The 20,002-nt window shown below is 52.1% G+C and overlaps 1 protein-coding gene across 12 annotated transcripts in view; it reads left to right on the forward strand.

The window, feature by feature from the left end:
- Window positions 1-20,002, forward strand: part of RPS6KA2 (ribosomal protein S6 kinase A2) — a 344,404-nt gene that overhangs the window by 316,778 nt on the left and 7,624 nt on the right. For all 12 annotated transcript variants that reach the window (XM_078054474.1, XM_078054478.1, XM_078054476.1 and 9 more), the window contains 7 exons: window positions 82-212; window positions 1,227-1,352; window positions 10,168-10,257; window positions 12,090-12,248; window positions 13,883-14,044; window positions 16,583-16,659; window positions 18,412-18,529. In XM_078054474.1, the coding sequence (XP_077910600.1) occupies window positions 82-212; window positions 1,227-1,352; window positions 10,168-10,257; window positions 12,090-12,248; window positions 13,883-14,044; window positions 16,583-16,659; window positions 18,412-18,529 (863 nt within the window). The remainder of the gene's footprint in view (window positions 1-81; window positions 213-1,226; window positions 1,353-10,167; window positions 10,258-12,089; window positions 12,249-13,882; window positions 14,045-16,582; window positions 16,660-18,411; window positions 18,530-20,002) is intronic.

Here is a 20,002-nt window from a genome sequence, read left to right on the forward strand (position 1 = left end):
CATATGCAAAAGTGATTGGAGAATTCAAACGAGGAAGCCCCTCCTGGAAGGTTGAATTAATCGTCTCGTTGTTACCTGCAGACTCACCTGGCGTCCCCCCCAGTGCCAACGCGCATCATTTGTTCAGAGGATTCAGTTTTGTGGCCTCAAGTCTGGTCCAGGAGCCCTTGCAGCAAGATCTGCACAAAGCCACGGTTCACCCCATCGTGCAGGTAATCCCGTACCGCCAGGCTGCTCGCCCCCAGCAGGTGTGCCCGGGGAGGCGTGAGCACCCATGTCACACGTGGACTGAGAGCTGCCTGGGTCCTGGGGTGCTGATGCGGGGGGCACCAACTCTGTTCCCCCCTCCTGGGCGTTACTGAGTCTCATGGTGATCTGAGCCGTGCCTCTCACCCCTGCTCCACGTTCATCCTCATGAAGGGAAGAGTTCTGCCCAGAATGTCCCCGGGGTGTGTCTGTGGCTGGAGCCCCCACAGGGGTCAGACAGGGGCGTCCTCACTGGGTGGATCGAGTTGGTACCCCAAGAGAGTAGATTGGTTTATAGGTGCCATTTCTCTGTTGTGAAATATATTGTTTGGGAAATCAATTCAGATGACATTTTTAGGAGTTGTCCACCTGATGAGTGTAACCAGATGCAGAGAATTCTAAGAAGGAATTGTGATTACATTCTAAGGACAAAGTCAGGGGAAATGAGGTGGCATTAGATTTCTGTATTTCTTTCTCCTGGACCTTTTGGGAACCCACAGTGTGTCTAACGGGGACACTTGGTGTGACAGTGTACACCGTATACTCTACGGTGTATGACTGGGGGCTTTCTGTCTGTGCTCTCAGTGCGTAGGGTGGAGGCTCGTGCTACGGGCAGATGGGGCTGTGGCTGGGACATCACGGGGTGTGAGTTCCAGTTAGATGCGGACACCAGACACCGCTCTGGCCTCAAGCATCCGAACCACACACCCCCTATCTGCGGGGCCTTCTGCGCTCCCACCTCCAGATGCTCAGACTCTGTGTAGCATGGTCTAAAAATTAAGCTCATCCCCACAAAGTTAGGCTTTAGATCTGGAATCATTGCCGACCAGCAGCATGACCTTCATGCTCCATCATCGCTTGACCTCGGCGACCTCAAGGGCACCGTCCGGGACGTCCCTTGCTGCCCACGTCCTTGTGCCTGGGGTGCCTTTGTCCGAGTGAGCTCTGACAGCCGTCTCTGCCCCGGTCTCTGTCCACAGCAGTTACACGGGAACAACATACACTTCACCGATGGCTATGAGATCAAGGAGGACATCGGGGTGGGCTCCTACTCCGTGTGCAAGCGATGTGTGCATAAAGCTACTGAGGCAGAGTATGCCGTGAAGGTAAGACCACGCACGTGCGTGCGGGCTCCTCGTGCCCTGACCCGGCGGGCCTGGCTGAGCCGGCAGCCTCCTCCCCGCGCGCCGTCCCACAAGCTCCAATACGACGGAGTTCAGTTGGCTTGGACACCGGGTCATCCGTTCAACAATTATTTTGCAGATCATGAATATTTTGAGTTTTATCCGACACATAAGTCCTGACCACCTTTAGTAGCTTTATGTACAGTATGCCCTGAAATAAAAGTTTGGGTGCTCAGTGTTCCGGAAAATACAACTGGGGGACAGGCACAGTGTTGTTTGAGCGGGCCAGGGGGGGTGGGGAGAAGAAGAAGCTACAGTCACCAAAAATTAAATCAAAGAAATGAATAGAGGCATAAACTGGTAATACTTGTGTAAACTTAATCAGAGCGCTGGTAGTTTTACTCGAAACCATCAAGAAAAGTAAATAGTAAGAATTATCTAGAAGTATCTAGAATCCAATCTCTACATAATACCTTTAGCTTCTGTAATTGTTGCTAGGTTTGATATTTGATCTGGAAATCCCAAACACCAGTTTCTTGAATTTTCTTGTTGGTGAAATGTGGACTAAATCTAAAGCTGCCGGCCAAAAGCATAACCTGATGTATGTAAAAAGCATAAACTGTGCATTCTCTCCACAAGACAGCCAGAGATGCTCTAACTCCACCACTTCCCCGCTGAACTGACCTCGAGACTCTGGAGAAGCCGGGCCCAGCCCGTGGCGTCAGCGTGGCCAGACCCAGACGTGTCTGTGCCACCTGGCGCCGCACCTGCCCATCACCGAACATCCAGGGAAGTATGGAACTGCCCAGCAGCAGCGTACAAGGAGCGCTTCCTTCCATCGTGATTTTCCTAAGCTTGAAAGAAATTATTCAAAGTGATGCCTGTGGGGGATGACCCCGTTCCTTCGCGGGTCACCCATGCCCCGTGCTGCTTGCACTGAGAAAATGTTCAACTCTGTCAAAAAAAGACACCAGCCCAAAAAATCTAAGCCCTTTGGTCTAGTTTGGGTTGGAAATTGATGGCTTGTTGACAAATGTATCCTGAAGTCCTCAGGCAAGAAAGAATGTTTGAAATACAGAGTCGCACAGACTCTCGGCGCCCGGCCTGCCCGGAGTCTGCAGCACCGTACCCGGAGCCGAAGGAAGGGGTGTGGTACGCTTCCCGGAGCGGCGGGTCCAGGTGCACAAGCGCCGCTGTCTGGCCCCGGTGTCCGACAGTGGGTGCGGCCCGGGGCCCCGGGCACACAGGTGGCGTCACCAGCAGTGACCGCTGCAGAAGGGGCGTGTGGGGCTCCGTGCGTTTCTAAGACTTGGGTTGATGAGGACTTTCGTGTTTCCTCCTCCCTGGGAGCGTTAAGAGGCGTGCGTGCGTGGACGCCCCCGTGTGCCGTGCGGATGCTGCGCCGGTGGGCAGGTGCGCCCGACGCGGGGCGTGCACCTGCACTCTGCCCCCGGGACCAGAGGATTGCACGCGGCCTCAGAGCGCAGGGCACACATGCGTGGGCTTCGGAGAATTTTTTCTGCCTGGGTCCTTTCTCACAGAATTCCTTCAGCTGTGTATCGGGTGTCCAGCAGCAATCCTAGAAACAATCGCTGCTTCCAGTGAGCACGAAGAAACGCGTCTATTGTTCGGCTGGCTCAGTGACCACGATGCCCTTCTCGAAAACAGCCTGCCTCTGTGAGGCCGGTCAGCTGCGTTTTGTGCCTCCGAAAATAAATCTCCCACTGACAGAGGCAGTCGTGTGTTTCCCAGTACTGTCCCCATGGCCAGCCCTCTTATAAAAACACCGTCTAAATCCGGCTTTGTTCCGTGGCTTTACCTCGGTCCCTGCACCTCCCGCTGGGGCCACGCTGGGCTGGGGGCTTCTGGGGCATCTCAGCCCAGGGCCCAGGAGCCAGACTCATGGCTGCAGCTCGGTGCAGCAGAAAGAAACAGGGTTTTCCTGTTCTTTTTTTCCAAGCCTTGAAGTTCCCTGGACAAAGTGAGCTGGTGGACCTTGCAGGATTTGCCCCATCCTCACTGAGACCACAGTGGGTCCTAATTCATTGTCTGGAGGGTGTGTAAATTCACCCAGCGTGGGGGGCGGGGGGCAGCTGTGGCCCTTCGCTGCACAGCCCCCAGGACCCAGAGCTGGGCCAGCCCGTGTAAGCTGCTTGTTGCAGGGACAGTAGTCAGGTCCTGGGTCCTGGTTCGGATTTCCTTCAAAGGCAAAAGAACTGGCCGGAGTTTCAAGGCAAAGAGCTCCATATTCAGGATGGGCCCCTGTGTTACCAAAATGTTGTAACATCCTACCGATCACTCCTCTGTCTCGTCTTCAGCATTTTCCAGGTAGAACATAAGGGAAATATTCTTTGGCCTTTGTCTGTGTCAGCTGACTGGTGGATGAGTAGCAGTTTCCCCACTTAGGGGTGGAAGAACTAGAAAAACTAAGAACGTCTTTTAACAGCCGAGCCCTGAGAGCGTGGCAGTTAATGACTTGGTGTGTGAGCCAGACCTCAGGCCAGCAGACGCCCTATTGAGCCCCCGCTGCTGAACTGAGCCCCCGCATCCCGGCTAGCACGCCAGGAGCTGGCCAGCCCAGCCGTCCAAATTCTCGTGTGCACGGGGGTCTGTTTCGTGTTGAGAAACGGTCCAGTCAGAGCCAGTTGGGGCCTCCTCACCCCACTGCATGGGTGATTCAGAAACCTCCCCACTGAGTAATGAGCAGAAAAATGTAAGCAGCGACTTTGATAAACAACAGGATGCGGCTTCCGCCTGGGGCAGTCATAATGGGGGGCTGGCGGGCTGGTTCTGCCTCCCCCGGGGGCACTGGCGATGTCTGAGACACCCTGTTTTTCACAGCGGGGGTGGGCCTCGTGTACGCAGGCCAGGGATGCTGCAGAGCATCCTGCACGGGCCGGCTCCTCCCGCGGTCCTGGACACAGGACTACCCAGCCCATAACGTCGGCAGTGCTGAGGTTGAGAACCTCAGTCTAAAGCATCCTTTAGGGGTGGGGCGGGGGGCGGATATCTCATGCAGAAATTCCAGCGGACTGACATCTGGGAGGTGAGGGTGGTGTGTGCCTTCCCTGTTAAGCTCTGCTTATGCTTCGCAGGATGACGCTCTGACGGGGCCCAGTGCCCCCTGCGCTCTACTCAGGGGCAGGGCAGGCCCTCTGGCGGACGGAGCCCGGACTGCCAGGGCACGGCCTTCCCAGAGAAGGGCGGGGGCCGCCCGCAGCCCCGAGCAGACCAGGCCCACAGCCTCGGAGCACATGTGGGACATATTAGATCTCACGTCTTGGAAATATCACTATGTTTTGCTTTAAGCTTATTTCTCTGTCTTATGGGCCCCTAATTTTGCCACTATAATTACTCTGTCATCACATTAATGACATTTAAGGCCACATGTAAACCTCTCCACCCAAGTATATTCCCAGTCAACAAGATTGTTGGTTTTGCATTTATTCTCAGCTGCGTTTTTCTGTGCAGCTCTTAAAATGAGTGAGGCCACGTCTAGCTACCACGTGACAAAGTCTTTAGCGCAGTACGCACACACAGCAGGGACTCAGGAAGTGTTGGTGCAGAGTCTGAATCCCTAGGCTTGATCCTTCCCTCCCAGCCAAGGCAAACAAGGCTGGATTGCCCAGCATCTTCGCCCGGGAGAGCCTGGCCTCAGGCGATGAGGCAGGTGCTGCCCCCCATCCTTCTGGCAGGCACCACCTTGGGCTGACTCGGCGTAGGATGTCCCACCAGTGTGCCCACCTAGTGCTGAGAGAGTGGATGGGAAAACCGTGACGCCCTCTCTTCTCTCCCCTCTGTCAGGCACGTGACAGTTGAACAGATGTGCCCTACTTTCTTAGCACGCGGAGCTGCTTCCGAGGGACAAAACCGCTCAACACTCCAATGCACAACTCAAGTTCACCTTTGCTTTCATAGCCAGCCCCGGAAGGCGAGGAGAGGAGATGAAATTGTGGAGGACTTTGAAATAACGTGACATAGAACCGCACAGATGGCCAGGCCTGAGTGCATCTTCCGTTTAAAATAAGGTTAACACGGAATCATTTACGACATGCAGAAGGGAAGTAGGATTGAGCAGCGCTTGAAGGGGAAAGGTTTATTTGAATAGAAAAAATCATTAGTATTCTCTCCGTCAAAGGTGCTGTACTCACTTTACATGAATTGCGTTAAGAGGGTTGTTGGTCCCTATTTTGTTTCGGAGTCTTTGTGGCTCAACACGATCAGGCACGCATTGTGGACAGCCCAGGAAGCCAGTTTGTATAAAAAGGACTCCTGGCATTGTGCTGATGGGCAAGTGCATAGGAACGTAGCAGAGCTCATTCACTATGGAAAAGCTGCCTTGTGTCAATAAATGTCTCACCCTCTCAGAAGCCTACGCAGGTGCGCCTTGAGAGAGTTCTGGACAGTGTCTGCGGATGACTCAGGTGTACTGATCTCAGGGCGCAGAACCCACATGCACAACCAAGTACTGCTTTTGCCACCTTGATCCTTGGTTTCGAAACACAAACATCAGTAATTTCTAAGAAGCAAATGATGCAACACCTGAAGTTCATGAGACCAGGAGCAGCAGGTATTAGATAGAATTCAGACTCATCGTAAATTCTATCATCCTGTTATAACGACGATGATGATAACAGCAAACTCGCCCCACTCAAAATGCTCTGCATGTTAGGTCCGTTGATCTTCGTGACACCATGATGTAATTACTTTCACCATCCCCTCGAGGGCACAGAGACCTACAGGTCAACAACACACACAAGGACACCCAGCCTGTAAGTGGGAGAATCACCGAACGTCCAAGTGTGCAGGCCCTCGACCTCCCCGGGACGCTGCCTCTCACTTCCAAGGGGTGGAGCCCTAAGGCTTCACTCCAGCTCAGTCCCATGCATTCTGCAACCTACAGATCATGAAAGACTCAGACAGCCGTGCAGAGTGGATGCGGCTGGGCAGTAGTAAATTTAAAGCCCAAGTCATGGGATCTGCAAGGAAAATGTGTGGTTTTGATGACAATCTAGGCTCCCTAAACATTACAGTGAAGTGTTACTGGAGAAAGTGGAGGTGCCCAAGACACTGGATCTGGGCTCCTTTTCTTGTGTGTCCCCTGCTGTTCTGCTCCCAGCTCTCGACCCCCTGCCTTTGGGTTGGGGTTGACTCCACCTAACAATCACGACTTCTCTTCAGTAGCATAGTTTTGTTCTATTATTAGAAGTACTGTAGTTTGTTTTAGCAGAAGACTCAGGTGAAAGTGAAACAAGATCCTTAAAGTTATGCGAGTCTATGTCTCCCGGTCCTTGATTCTAGGGAAGAGGTGGGGCCGATGCACGTCTGCCAGGAGATGGGTAGGCTGTCCTGACACAGAGCCCGTTTTGTGTTCGCAACAGACAGTTACAAGAGCATTAGCGCTCCTGTGCTCATGTTCTCATGTGTATGTAAGTTGAAATCCAAAAACGCAGCAGGATTGAGACCAATGTTTGACATGAATAGAGCTTATTTTTAGAAGGAAAACTGATCGGCATGGAAATTTTAATTTTTTCCAGCAGGAAAACTCAATCCTCTCTCTGTGTCATTTGTTTAAATTAATTGTATGAGAGAAGTTGTCTATGAAATCTTATGAAGGATCGCATGCTTGACTACCCTTGTTCACATATGGCATTGATCCTGGGAGCAAGCTTGTGGGAATACCCTGCCTCCAGGGACATGCAGCAAGCCTGTGAGCCCCTCCTCTGGATCACCGCAAAGCCCATTTCCCCACGGGACTCCGTGTCCCAGGAGGGGAGCACCCGGAGAGAGCCGGGGAAGAGGAAGGTGGAGGGGTGCAGAGACGGAAGAGGAAGAGGAAAAGCTTGCTGAGGACGGTGAGGCCTCGTCTCTTGACGCCTCTTCCTGCCCCTTCCCGTCTCCAGCAGCCAGGAATAAAAATGCACATGAGCGGCATTGATCTCAGGGTGGTGAGTTCAAGCCCCACGTTGGGCGTAGAGCTTACATTAATTGATTGATTGACTGATTGACTAAAAGGAAGAAAAGAGAAGTGTTCCTGATACTTCCGTCCCCATATGCTTCACCAGCAGAGAGTCCTCGTCTGCCATCCATTGCGTCCCCGGGGGTGCTGACTTAGCCCCGTAAACGCACAGCTTGTTGAAGAGCAACGCGGTGGAAGGCTCGTTTACTGGCCGTGGTGGGGGGCTGACCCCGGGCAGCGTCCTGCGCGCTCCCTGCGGCCGCTGGGAGATGAGAACCACAGAGACCGTTCCTCCCCACCCCTTCCTTGTGGTTCCGCGAGATTATCTGAGCACAGCACGGAGGGGAGCAGGCCTTGCTCATCAACACGATGACTGAGAATTCCTTCCCTGAGACTATAACTCAGTATTATTCTCAAAATAAGGAACTTGATCCACCAGTGCTTTCTTGAACTAGAAGCAAGTCTAACAATGGCAATCCCAGGAAACCGATCCCACAGAAAAGAAATTCATTCCTTGACGTTTCTAGACAAATGCTCAGAACCTCTCTCTGGGCCCTGCCATCCCCCCTGCTCAGACTGCAGCCTAGGCTCAGGGACCAGTAAGCCTGCCTCACGGCTCAGCGTCTCTGTTAAGACTCTTCTTCCTCACCTTAAAAAATAATAATAATAATTCCAGAAAAAGATTTGTGGATAAAAGCAGCCGGCGCTTGCTGACAACAGGACCAAACAAACCCTGAGTCTGAACAGAACGTGCCCCTGTGTGACCCCAGGTCAGCCCTGCCCAGCTCGGGGGGCTGCTGGGAAGCCAGCAGGGTGCCTGTGGGAGCTGTACCTCCCCGGTTCTAGGACTGCCCTCCCGGGCTGGGTGCCCCCTCTCCCCTGCACACCCGCCTCCCCACCTCCCCACCCCCAGCGCCCAGCCTGTCCTCTGGCTTCGGGTCAGCCCCGCCACAGGGAGACCCCACAGGAGGAAGGAAGAGCCCCCAGCTCCTGTCAGGTGCACCTTCCGTGCAGTCGCCCCCTCCGGTCCTGTAACTGCCCCCGGGGCCACCGGCAGGAGAAGAGGCTTCCTGCTTCCAGCTCCACGGTGAGGGTGATAAAACAGATTTATGCTGAGAATACATCGTTTTGATCATGAAATTTTATTCAAAATAATGAATCTACCACTGATTTTTTTAAAAATCCACTAATGCATTTTAACCTTCTCAAATTCCAAAGACAAGGTCACAGCCCCGAGAGACTGAATGAGCCCGTGGGCCGTTGGAGCAGAAGGGGTCTTGAACCCCACTGGCCAGCTCGCAGTCCAGGCAGTGCTTTACGAACCCCCACGCTGCTGGAGAAGCCTTCAGAGAGCCCCTCCCTCTGAACGCTGCATTATCTGCTAGCTTCCTTCAATAATAGAAGCAGTCCTGGCGTCCACGCTAGAACTTTAGTGGAGTAAAATGTAGCAAGAGGAGAAAAATGTGTCAAGAAAGGGAGCTTCACTTTGTGCTTGTTTAACAGCACTTGCCACTGGGCTTGCAGTCCTGGGGTGCCAGGGTCATTGGAGCTCGGCTGTGGGCTTCAAAGCTGAGACGGAGAGCAGAGCGTGGGCACTGGGGTGATCTATCCTGACAGCGAAGGGGAGGGACGAGGGGCATCCAGGGGCAGCGTTCTAACAGTGGGTCAGATGCTGCCAAGCACTCCGCTCATCTAAACGAAAGAGATCAAGTCTCACGCAAAGCTCTGCTTAGAGTCTGATGTGAGAGAAGGTAAAAGCAAATCTCCCTCCTACTCTGGTAGTCAAATCATGGCACATTCTCCAAAGAGCAAATATTTTAAAATTAGGTGAAAGTAATGTGCAAGAACAGTATGAGGGATTCTTCCATTTTGAGTGTCGTTTCTAACGCATGTGCTTGGGATTCACTTGGATGGCGTCCCCCACCCCCACCGGTTCCACCCCGTAGAGGTGGGAGCAAGGGCATAAGTAAACCACTTGCAGAGATGTCAGCCATTTTCGGCCAACAGAGGCTTCCCTGTTCCAAGCAGGCTTCTATTCACGGCACCTTGTCCTGTCTTTGGAAGCCATCTGTTTTCATGGGTGGAAGGATTTTATCTGTTATCCTAAGACGTGGAATGCAGACGCTGGGTGGCGGAGGGGAAGGAAGGTTCGTGTCTAAGCCACGGTGGCCGACTCAGCATGCATGCCGGCCCCCGCGTCTCCTGGGGAGGACCAGGCCCTCGGTCCCACGTGGCGGCTGGTGTGTTGCTGCCGGGTAAAGCAAGAGATGCGCAGAGAGCCGCTCAAGGCTCATTTTGGGCAGAGCGAAGAGCATGGGCCACCCACTCAGAGCCTGCCACGGTGATTGAAAGCACCTGCTGCTATTTGGTGGTGCCCGTGTGAGCCCCCCGAGCCCACCCTTCTCTATCCAACCGTGTAATATCTTAACATTCGTGTCTGAGGCTTGTGCCAGCTTTCTTTTTTTAAGATTTTATTTATTTATTTGACAGCGAGAGAGAGACAGCGAGAGAGGGAACACAAATGGGGAGTGGGAGAGGGAGAAGCAGGCTTCCCACGGAGCAGGGAGCCCGATGCGGGGCTCAATCCCAGGATCCCGGGATCATGACCTGAGCCGAAGGCAGACACAACGACTGAGCCACCCAGGCGCCCCTTGTGCCTCCTTTTTGTAAATGTCACTCTTAGGCTAGTTGGGAAAGAGGATTGCCTTGAACTCCTAGGCAACTGTCACTTATCCTGGTTGAGCGTGAGCTGCAGGGGAGGAGGGGGAGGAGACAGAAAGGGTCCGAGCCTGCTGATGCCATCCCAGAGCCTCATGTCACATGCTCTGCTTGTTCCAGATCATCGATAAGAGTAAGAGAGACCCCTCGGAAGAGATCGAGATTCTCCTGAGGTACGGGCAGCACCCGAACATCATCAGCCTCAAAGACGTAAGTGGGTTCGTGCAGCAGTGATGTTCCCTGTGCTCCCGTTTCCTCACCTGGCGCCGAAGCCGGCGTTGGTTTGGTACCGGCTTTCTTCACGGATCAGTGTTGCCGCCCCCGGGAGGGTGTGCCGGAGCCGGCCCCCACCGCGTGCCCCTCAAAATCACCCGGCGGCTGCCCGAGTTCCCGTCCCTCTGACAGCAGCCCCCTCCCCGCCACCACACTCCCAAATCACGTAACGTGGACTATGAAGGAGGAAAAGAAGCTGGTGCAAATTCTCATCCAGATGTGTTATTGCTCGGTGCCATTCCTGAACACAGCAGAAACGGAGAGTCCTGCGTGGCTGAGACGGGGCTGGGGCGGCTCTGAGACCCCAGACCAAGCTCTGGCCGTGGGGCTCCTCCCAGCTTGCTCTGCCTCTGCTGGGCGATGAGTGGTCCCCGGCACGGGACAGGGAAGGGGGCAGGGGTCCAGCCCCTCGAAAGCCCAGCACAGCGCCCAGGGCTGTGGTGTTGGGGGCCAGAGGGGACACAGAGCTGTCTCCTCGCCACCTTCACGCTCACACTCCAGAATGATTCCAGTGTCGTGAACCCAAATCCTCAAGATTTGGGGGCCGCCTCGACTTCCCGCTGGGCCCCGTCAATTCCTGGAGCAAGGGGACTGCAAAATGCCAGTTCACCTCGGAGCAAAGTGTGAAGCGAGTCCCTGTGTTAACCCGTGAAGTGAACCGGCTTTCTCCCCGTGGGTCCCAGGCACCTCCGTGGTGCAGCCCGGTCCTCCGGCCGTTTTGGTGTTTATTTATGTGTTAAGATGCACAAGCAGAAGTCAGCTCATTTGAAAACTTCTAAGCTTTTCAAACCACTTTCATTATGTTGGGGTGAGTGATTCTGAGCCAAAGATGCCATCGTATGTCTATTCTCAAAAGTAGAGCTTTTTTTTTGAGGCATAAACTGGAAATAAATACACCAAAATCAACTTTACATCTTGCATTGAGCTCAGAGTCAGGCAAATTATTTTAGTGAATTGTTCTGGAAACTCACTGATTCGTAAGCTAAAAATTACTCGTGTTTAGGTGCTCGGCCCCGTTTCCACGAGGTCCTCCGAACGCCTGAGCACCGGTGTGCAGGGAGATTGCGGCTCACACGAGCATGTCATGGAAAGAGCCGGAGCAGAGGGGTGTGGGGCTGTTGTTTAAGCTCATGAGAGTGAAGGTGGTGTGACAAAACTCTCTTTTTCCATTGCTTTCCTGAGATAAGAGCACTGTTGCAAAGGGCAGATTCTGTCTCCCTCTGCCTCCCCTCCCTGCCGGGCTCCGGGGTCTGGCAGCTCTGAGGCTCGTCCACGGTGCAGGGGGAGGGAGGGCCGCTGGGGCCGGCTGGACATGACCCAGGCCTGCTGGCCCGGACCCTGCCTGCTAACGAGACCCCCTGGGGCTGTGCACACTGAAGTCTGAGGAGCTCAGCTCTGGGCCCACAGCCCAGCTCCACCTCCGAAGTTCTCCATGGCAGAGGGGGGTGGGGGCCCAGATCAGGATGAGTCATGTCAGCTAAAGTCTCACCTTGCAAGCTCCTGGCCTCGCTGACTCATTCCCTGCTTTGCATCAGATGATTAAAGCTGGTTTTCCCTAAGCACCACGTCGGGTATGACTGGAATGGCCATTCACTCACTTTCACCCGGAGCCTTGTTTTCACACCCGGGGGAGCACCGAGCCCCCAGCCTCTGCCCTGGCCGGGGCTGCCTCCGGGGCTGCCCTTCTCCCCCATGGCAGGGAGGCCTGCACGGGTGGGGCGGTGTGGAGGCCGCCAGGGTGACCGCATGCTCCGTTCTCCGCCTCCCAGGTCTACGACGACGGGAAGTTCGTGTATCTGGTGATGGAGCTGATGCGCGGCGGAGAGCTCCTGGACCGCATCCTCCGGCAGCGTTACTTCTCGGAGCGGGAGGCCAGCGATGTGCTGTGCACCATCACCAAGACCATGGACTACCTCCACTCCCAGGGGGTAAGCAGCCTGCGGCCACGCGGCCAACACAAGAACAGGAGAGACCGGACCGGGAGAGAGTTCCCTGGCCCCAGAGCTGGGGACCCCCGTTGTCCTGGCTTCCTTCTGTGTCACCGGCGCCCCTTCCGTGTCTGAGATCATTGCACACACACTGCCCCGCAGCTAGTAGGGAAATTAAGTTTACCTGGACCAGTTATAGAGAAAAAGTATTTGGGCTGGATAAAGGGACATGTTGCTCTATTTACAACTGAATCCTTAGCCAACACAAAGGAATCCTGCAGAGGACAGAGACAGTGAGAGCTCGCTTGGCCGAGGCCCTCACCGGGTTCCAGGTGCTGCTCTGTGCCCTTCGCTCATGCAGCCCTGAGCTCCGGATTACACCCGCTCACAGACCGGGAGAGTAGAGCAGAGGGGGTAGGCATCTTGCCCAGGGCTGGTTGCACACGAGTGAGTGGAGAGCTGGGGTTCCTGGCTGGCTGCTTCCAGACCATCGCTCGGCACCTCCCACGAAGCAGACAGCGCTTCCGTGGCCCGCCCTGCCCCGTGGTCATGAGCATTTAAAATGCAGCCACTGGGGCGCCTGGGTGGCCCAGTCGTTAAGCGTCCGCCTTCCGCTGGGGTCCTGGGATTGAGCCTCATGTCGGGCTCCCTGCTCAGCGGGAAGCCTGCTTCTCCCTTTCCCACTCCCCCTGCTTGTGTTCCCTCTCTCGCTGTGTCTCTCTCTATCAAATAAATAAATAAAATCTTTAAAAAAAATAAAAATAAAAATAAAATAAAATAAAATAAAATGCAGCCACCTCTGAACTGGAGGATGTTCCTCCAGGACCACACCACAGGCCTTTCTGTGGTCACCCGGTGGTCTGGGAGTACGAAGCGTTTTCCCGGAAAAAACTCTAGAGGAAACCCGTGGGATGATGGTTTTTCCAGATTGGCTTCTATTTAATGAGGGAGGTGATAGGCCTGGCCCCAAACTCTCCTGCTCCCCTGCCCTCGGAGCCTCTGCCCGTGTGTGTCCTTTCAACTTCCCTCCATCTTCTGCCCCTGGGTTTTAACAGCACAGCAGGTTCCAGGCTGTGTGAGGGCACCCACGTGTGCTCCCAATCAGCCTCTGTCCCCGTCAGACGAAATCGCTGTGTGCCCCCAGAGAGCTGCTTTGCTTTGAGATGTCAGGATGGCTTTCACCGCCCCCATCCCTCGTGCTCGGAGCGCCCTGCGCCTCACCCCCACAGGTGCAGGTAGGGCTCCTGTCAATCGCTTGATCGCTGCCCAGGAGTCACCTGCCCCATGACAAAGGCTGCATGTCTGCCTCGCTCTCTAGTGAGCCCCTGACAGCGCTGGAGCGTTCTGGGCACACAGTAAACATCTACCTGTAGAAATCTTTCTATGCACGTCACCTGAGCTCAGAGCGACATTTCCTTGTATATAATTCTCTCGTTTGGGGTAGCTTCTTATTTACTTGAGTGTCAATACGAGAGCAAGAGAGGAAGGAAGACCCGCCCTAAAGAACATAGCGTCCCAGCGGACCGGCTTCCAGCTGCAGGACCTGCTCAGGGTCACAATCCCAAAAAACCCCTTATATTCTGAATGCTTCCCCCTTCCCCTTCCTGCTTCAACCTCGCCCACTGCCTTTCCAGGTGGTGCATCGAGACCTGAAGCCGAGTAATATACTATATATGGACGAGTCCGGAAACCCTGAATCCATCCGAATCTGTGACTTTGGGTTTGCCAAGCAGCTTCGAGCTGAGAACGGGCTGTTGATGACACCCTGCTACACGGCAAATTTCGTTGCCCCGGAGGTAAGAGCTCCGAGCTGTGGATCGTTTGGTACATCGGAGTCACCTTGATTTAGTTGAGCAGTCATGTTAGAGAGGAGAAATGAGTCAAAAAAGAACCAGCCACTGACCTTGCTCAAACACAGTTATTTTATCATTCTCCTATTTGTAAAATTTTTAATGGTGATGTTTTTATGTAAAATTGTTACCATGCAATAGACCATTTGGATCAGCTCCGTGTATTTGCTGGGAGTTACTGAGAAATAATGCAGGCAGTTTCTCAGGCCGCCCGGAAGGGAGCTAACGGGTCACCTGTGTCACCTGTGATCAGAAATCTACCTGCAACCACACAGCGGGGGGGAGACTGTGTTTGTGGATTCCCCTTGTGCCGAGTTCTGCTCCAAACTCTTTTCCATGGCAGAAGCAAGTCAGCGCTGTGGGATTTAATATGAGGGCCCGTAGTGTTCTGCACGGGAGGGTTCTCGGCCACATCCAGAGCCTCGGAGAATCTCGGCAGCACCATCTTGTACATCTGGCCCTTCTCAGGCTCCCTGGGGATGGTCTCGTTAGGCTCTGAAGTCACTGATGTTTATGAAGGCAGACCCAGTTTCTTGCTTTAAGTATCAACAAAACCTGAGAGGCCACCAGAGCAGAACTGACTCGTGGCTGGTGGGATGAGGGGTCAGGAAGGAGAACAGACGTTGGATTCTGTGCGGATCCTTCTGGCTATTGCTGAAACTGGCCCAGGGTTGCAATGAGGCACACAGCAAGTCCGAAGAGAAAGGTGTCCGACTCCTGATCTCAGCTCAGATCTTGAGCTCAGGGTCGTGAGTTCGAGCCCTACATTGGGCTCCAGGCTCGGCATGGAGTGAAAGAAAGAAAGGAAGGAAGGAAGGAAGGAAGGAAGAAAAGAAAGAAAGAAAGAAAAAGAAAGAAAGAAAGAAAGAAAGAAAGAAAGAAAGAAAGAAAGAAAGAAAGAAAGAAAGAAAGAAAGAAAGAAAGAAAGAAAAAGAAAGAAAGAAAGAAAGAAAGAAAGAAAGAAAGAAAGAAAGAAAGAAAAGAAAAGAGAGAAGAGAAAAGAGAAGAGAAAAAAAGGAGGTCCCCGGGCACCGGTAGTGGGTCTTCGAACTGAGAGGCAGCCCCCGCCATCGGTCGCAAGGAAGGCAGCAGGGCGCTGAACCAGGATATGGGTGGGCATGGGGCCCCCAGAGGTGGGCTGTGAAGCCACTCTCAGGTTACCCAGATGCTATCTGTAGCCCCCTTTAACATAATCTGCTTATAAGCCTCTTTGTTGCCTTACTTGATCAATATTAATATTGATAGTATTGATTTTAGCGATTACAGAATATCTTAAATTGGTATATTACTTTCCCATTTACAAAGCACTTTTACCAATAGTTTTTACTCTTATCTTCCTTTGCCATATGAGGTACACAGGGTAGATACTACTGGCCACACTGAATGGATTAAAAAACAAAAACAGATTCAGTGTGTTCAAGTGGATTTTGAAGGTCACTCAGCTAGTGACGCACGGGCTTAAACAACCGCGCCGCCGGCCCAGCACACAGCATCAGTGATACGATGACGGAAAGGTGGCATCCTTGCCCTTGTGTCTAAGAAAGTTGAACCCAGCTCTCCTGACTCCAGATCAGTGCTAAATCCAGTAATGTACAGTAATCCATGAGTATTTGTGCTGCTCTCTTTACTGTTGTTCAGCTATAAATACATCAGAGGATTGCTCTCTGTTGAAGTATGTAATCCTAGGACACATGAATATTCTTCTGTTTTAACTGTTCCTCAGAAAATTAAACACAGGATTACCAAGTAATGCAGTAAGGCCAATATCCAAGGGCACTGAAGACAGAGACAAGAGCAGCTGTTTGCCCACCCGTGTACACACCAGCATTGTTCACAATGGCCGGACGGCGGAAGCAGCCCATGTGTTCATCAACAGCTGAATGGATGAACGAAATGTGGTGCATTCATACAAAGCAGTATTGGCCTTAAAAAGGAAGGAAATCGTGTCCCACAATACAACATGGATGAACCTTGGGCACATTATAAGCAAGGCAGAAAAGCATAATTACTGTATGATTCCACTCATATGAGGTCCTAAAGCAGCCAAATCCACAGACACGGATGGAGGAGGGTGGGAGCCAGGGGCTGGGGGAGGGGCGTGGGGAGTGGCTGTGTAATGGGGACAGTTCCAGTTTTGCAAGAGGAAAGAATGGATGGAGATCGTTGAACAACTGAACTGTGCTCCTAAAACTGATTAAGATGGTAAATTTTGTGCTACATATACTTTGCCATAATTTCTTAAAAGTTCTGCCTTAAAATAAGTGTTTCCAAGCTATCTGTCACGTATCTAGCAAGAGCTGTGGTTCCCATGTGTGCGCTGGTCTTTGGGGAATCCTATTGCAGAGCGTCATGGTTGACTTGGCGTTAATAAAGGCTATCCCCCTGTTCCCCACCTGTCCAGCTCATGGTCACATCAGGACGACACCCTATGAACTTGAACCTTCTTCACCAAGAGCTCATCTGTGGTCTGCTTTCCCCCTCCAGGTCCTGAAGCGGCAAGGCTACGACGCAGCGTGTGACATCTGGAGCCTGGGGACCCTGCTGTACACCATGCTGGCGGGGTAACGCACACTCTCCCGTCGGGGTCAGCATGCGGTGGCACGCGTGCCCGAGACATCATGAGGCAGACGTCTCAGGGGCTGTCCCTTCAGCCCAGGGCCAGCCCTGCCCCGGTGCCACGGGCGGGGACGCACACTCACAGGTCTTGGGTAAACACCTCCTTAGCCCTTTCAGGACAACTAAAGAGCAGGGATTAAGAAAGTTGGCCATATGTTTTCTTTAAAATGTATCTCCAGAATTAGGGAACTGGAGCACAGAACTCAGCTCATCAACAAAAAACCCAAGCCTCTGACCATCTGTCCACATTCTTCCTGGCACCAGGCCGCCCCCTCAAGGGGTCGCAACATCTTCTCTTAAAAACATCCTCTTGAGTTAAGAAGCACCCCTAAAGACTTCGAGGTCAAAGAGCACCTCGAGAAAGGCAGCCAGGTAAAAGCAGGTGACTGACTGGTGTGGCCGCCACATGAGACAGCCAGCCTTATAGGAGGGTTGGGTGTGCTGTGGGCACATCTGCTTCCAATCCGAGGTCTTCCCCTCACCAGCTCTGTTTCTGGCCTGGACGCCTTGACCTTTATTGGCCTCACTTCCCTCACTTTTGAATGAGAAGAGGACACTGTGTATTCAAGGCTTCCAGCCTTAAAGGTCTAGGATCCTAAGAACCCCAGAGGGACCTATGTTTTTAAATTTATTAAGGATTTGCACAGAAGGAAAAAAGAGCTCTAGACCATCCAGTCCTGCTCACTGTAATAAAATGGACAAAAGGCCCTGGTAAGAATGAATGGGAGTAGCCTGTTTTTTCTGTGGCCTTAATGAGGCATCTCGTGATAAGTGAGTGATCAGTGTCTGTAGTGAAAGGAGGCGGACGCGTGAGCCTGGGGCTGTGCCTTGAGGACCACAGTAGCAGGGAAGGCATCCCGGACCTTCCTGACGTCACACCGTTGGATTGCCCTGCGATTCTTCTGATACTCACGCTGTCTGTACATAAACCTCAGATCACCAACCTGGCCGCTAAAGGAAGTGCCGTGAGGATCACATAGAATTCCTTTTCTAACAGGCGTGTATCGACATGCCCTGGATAATGTTGGGAGCTGATGGAATAATTCACAGTGGGGCAGATGCGGGTGGCATCTTATATGTGTCCATGTAGATCCCTGTGAGTGTTTTATTCTCCCCATTGTGCAATCAAGTCTTAAAACATTAATTTATCAGAGAACCAGAGTTGGTAATAGACCAACCATAGGTCTATCAGACTTCAAATCTCAGGTTCTCCTCCATTATACCACAGTCTCAGTGTGGAAACCGAATGACCGGGCCACCCATTGAAACACTCGGTCACCAGGGGAGCCAGGAAGGGTCCAGGGATGCTCGTGCTTGGGTCCTAGAGTTTTCTACACTTGCCTTATCGACCTACACCAATGACCAACTTAGGAAGATGGACATAGCTTAAGAAATAAGTGACGCTTTCCCATGACTCCTGAATTTGGAGCGCAATGGCAAAGAAAGCTATTTTTTTAACAACAAAGAGGCAGGGGTGCCTGGGTGGCTCAGTCGGTTAAGCGTCTGACTCTTGATCTTGCCCATTTTGTGAGTCAGGTTTGTGAGTTCAAGCCCCACATTGGGCTCCATGTTAGGTGTGGAGCCTACTTAAAAAAAAAAAAAAAAAAGCAACAACAACAAAAAGAGGCAATAGCAAGCTGTGAACTTTACTGTAGGTCATAAAATCAGAACTCATACCATGCACTCTCATTGCACAGATTTACCCCATTTGCAAATGGACCAGATGATACTCCTGAGGAGATTCTGGCAAGGATTGGCAGTGGGAAGTACGCCCTTTCTGGGGGGAACTGGGACTCAATCTCTGATGCCGCGAAGGTGAGTGTTTTCCAGCACTCTTGCTTCTCAGGTGTGGAGATTCTGTATTAACCAGTGTATTTGTGAGGAAGCTAGAGGATACCTTTCATATAAATAACTCAGGTATTTTATCTCATAGATTTTTTTTTTAGCTTCTCAGTTAAAAAAAAAAAGTGTTTTTTTGCAAAAGTCTTCTTACAGCACTTTTCACATTTTCTACTGTCTTGGTGTACTAGGGTTCTCCAGAGAAACAGAATCAATAGGATGTGCATAGATACAGAGAAAGAAAGATTTGTTTTTAAGAATCAGTTCATGAGATTGTGGAGGCTGATAAGTGTAACATCTACAGAGTAGGTCCATAGACTGCAAACTCAGGGAAGAGTTGGCATTACAGCTTGAGTCCAAAGCCCGTCTGCTGGCAGACTTCCCTTTCCTTGGAAAACCTTGGTCTTTTTTATCTTAAGGCTTTCAGTTGATTGGATGAGGCCCACCAACATCATGGAGGGTCATCTGCTTTAGTCCAAGTTGACTGATTTCAGTGTTAATCTCATCTAAATAAGACTTTCACAGCAACATCTAGACTGGTGTTTGGCCAAACACAGGAGACCATGGCTTGGCCAAGGTGAAACATAAAATTAACTATCACAGTTTTAGTGATGTTGCAAACTGAGTGCCCTGAATGATCACAGACTGATCAAGAAGAACTCTGGGACAGAGGTGTATTTCTGTTACTTTAAAACTCTTTGCACTGAGGCTTCCCTGCAGCTTCACTATTTGTGACCAACCTTGTTTAAAGAGACATCAGACTTAGTCTTTTTCAGTTGAGATCATCAATTCCTCTCTAATCAAATAGTCAATGATAACACCACCACTCGGAAGAAGCAGCCTCAGTCTATTTCCTGTGTTGCCGTAAAATGACTGGGAGAGGAGTAGACCATCGGGGTTCTGATTCTAGTACTGCCATCATCATCACTGTGTGACCTCATACAGAAATGGCAGAGGGGATGGTGGAGGAGATGGTAGAGAAGATGATGGAGCAGATGGCAGAGGGGATGGTGGAGGTGATGGTAGAAGTGATAACGGAGAAGATGATGGAGGTGGTGGTGGAAGTGATGATGGAGAAGATGATGGAGGAGGTGGTGGAAGTGATGATGGAGAAGATGATGGAGGAGGTGGCAGAGACAATGGTGGAGAAGATGGTGGAGGTGATGGTAGAAGAGATGGTGCAGAAGATGAAGGAGGTGATGGTGGAGAAGATGGTGGCGGTGACGGTGGAGGTGATGGTAGAAGAGATGGTGCAGGAGATGATGGAAGTGATGGTGGAGAAGATGATGGAGGTGACAATGGAGGTGATGGTAGAAGAGATGGTGCAGGAGATGATGGAAGTGATGGTGGAGAAGATGGTGGAGGTGATGGTAGAAGAGATGGTGCAGGAGATGATGGAGGTGATGGTGGAGAAGATGGTGGAGGAAGTGGTGGACAAGATTGTGGAGG

Source organism: Halichoerus grypus, chromosome 9 (assembly GCF_964656455.1).
Source record: "Halichoerus grypus chromosome 9, mHalGry1.hap1.1, whole genome shotgun sequence".
NCBI classification, from domain to species: Eukaryota; Metazoa; Chordata; class Mammalia; order Carnivora; family Phocidae; genus Halichoerus; species Halichoerus grypus.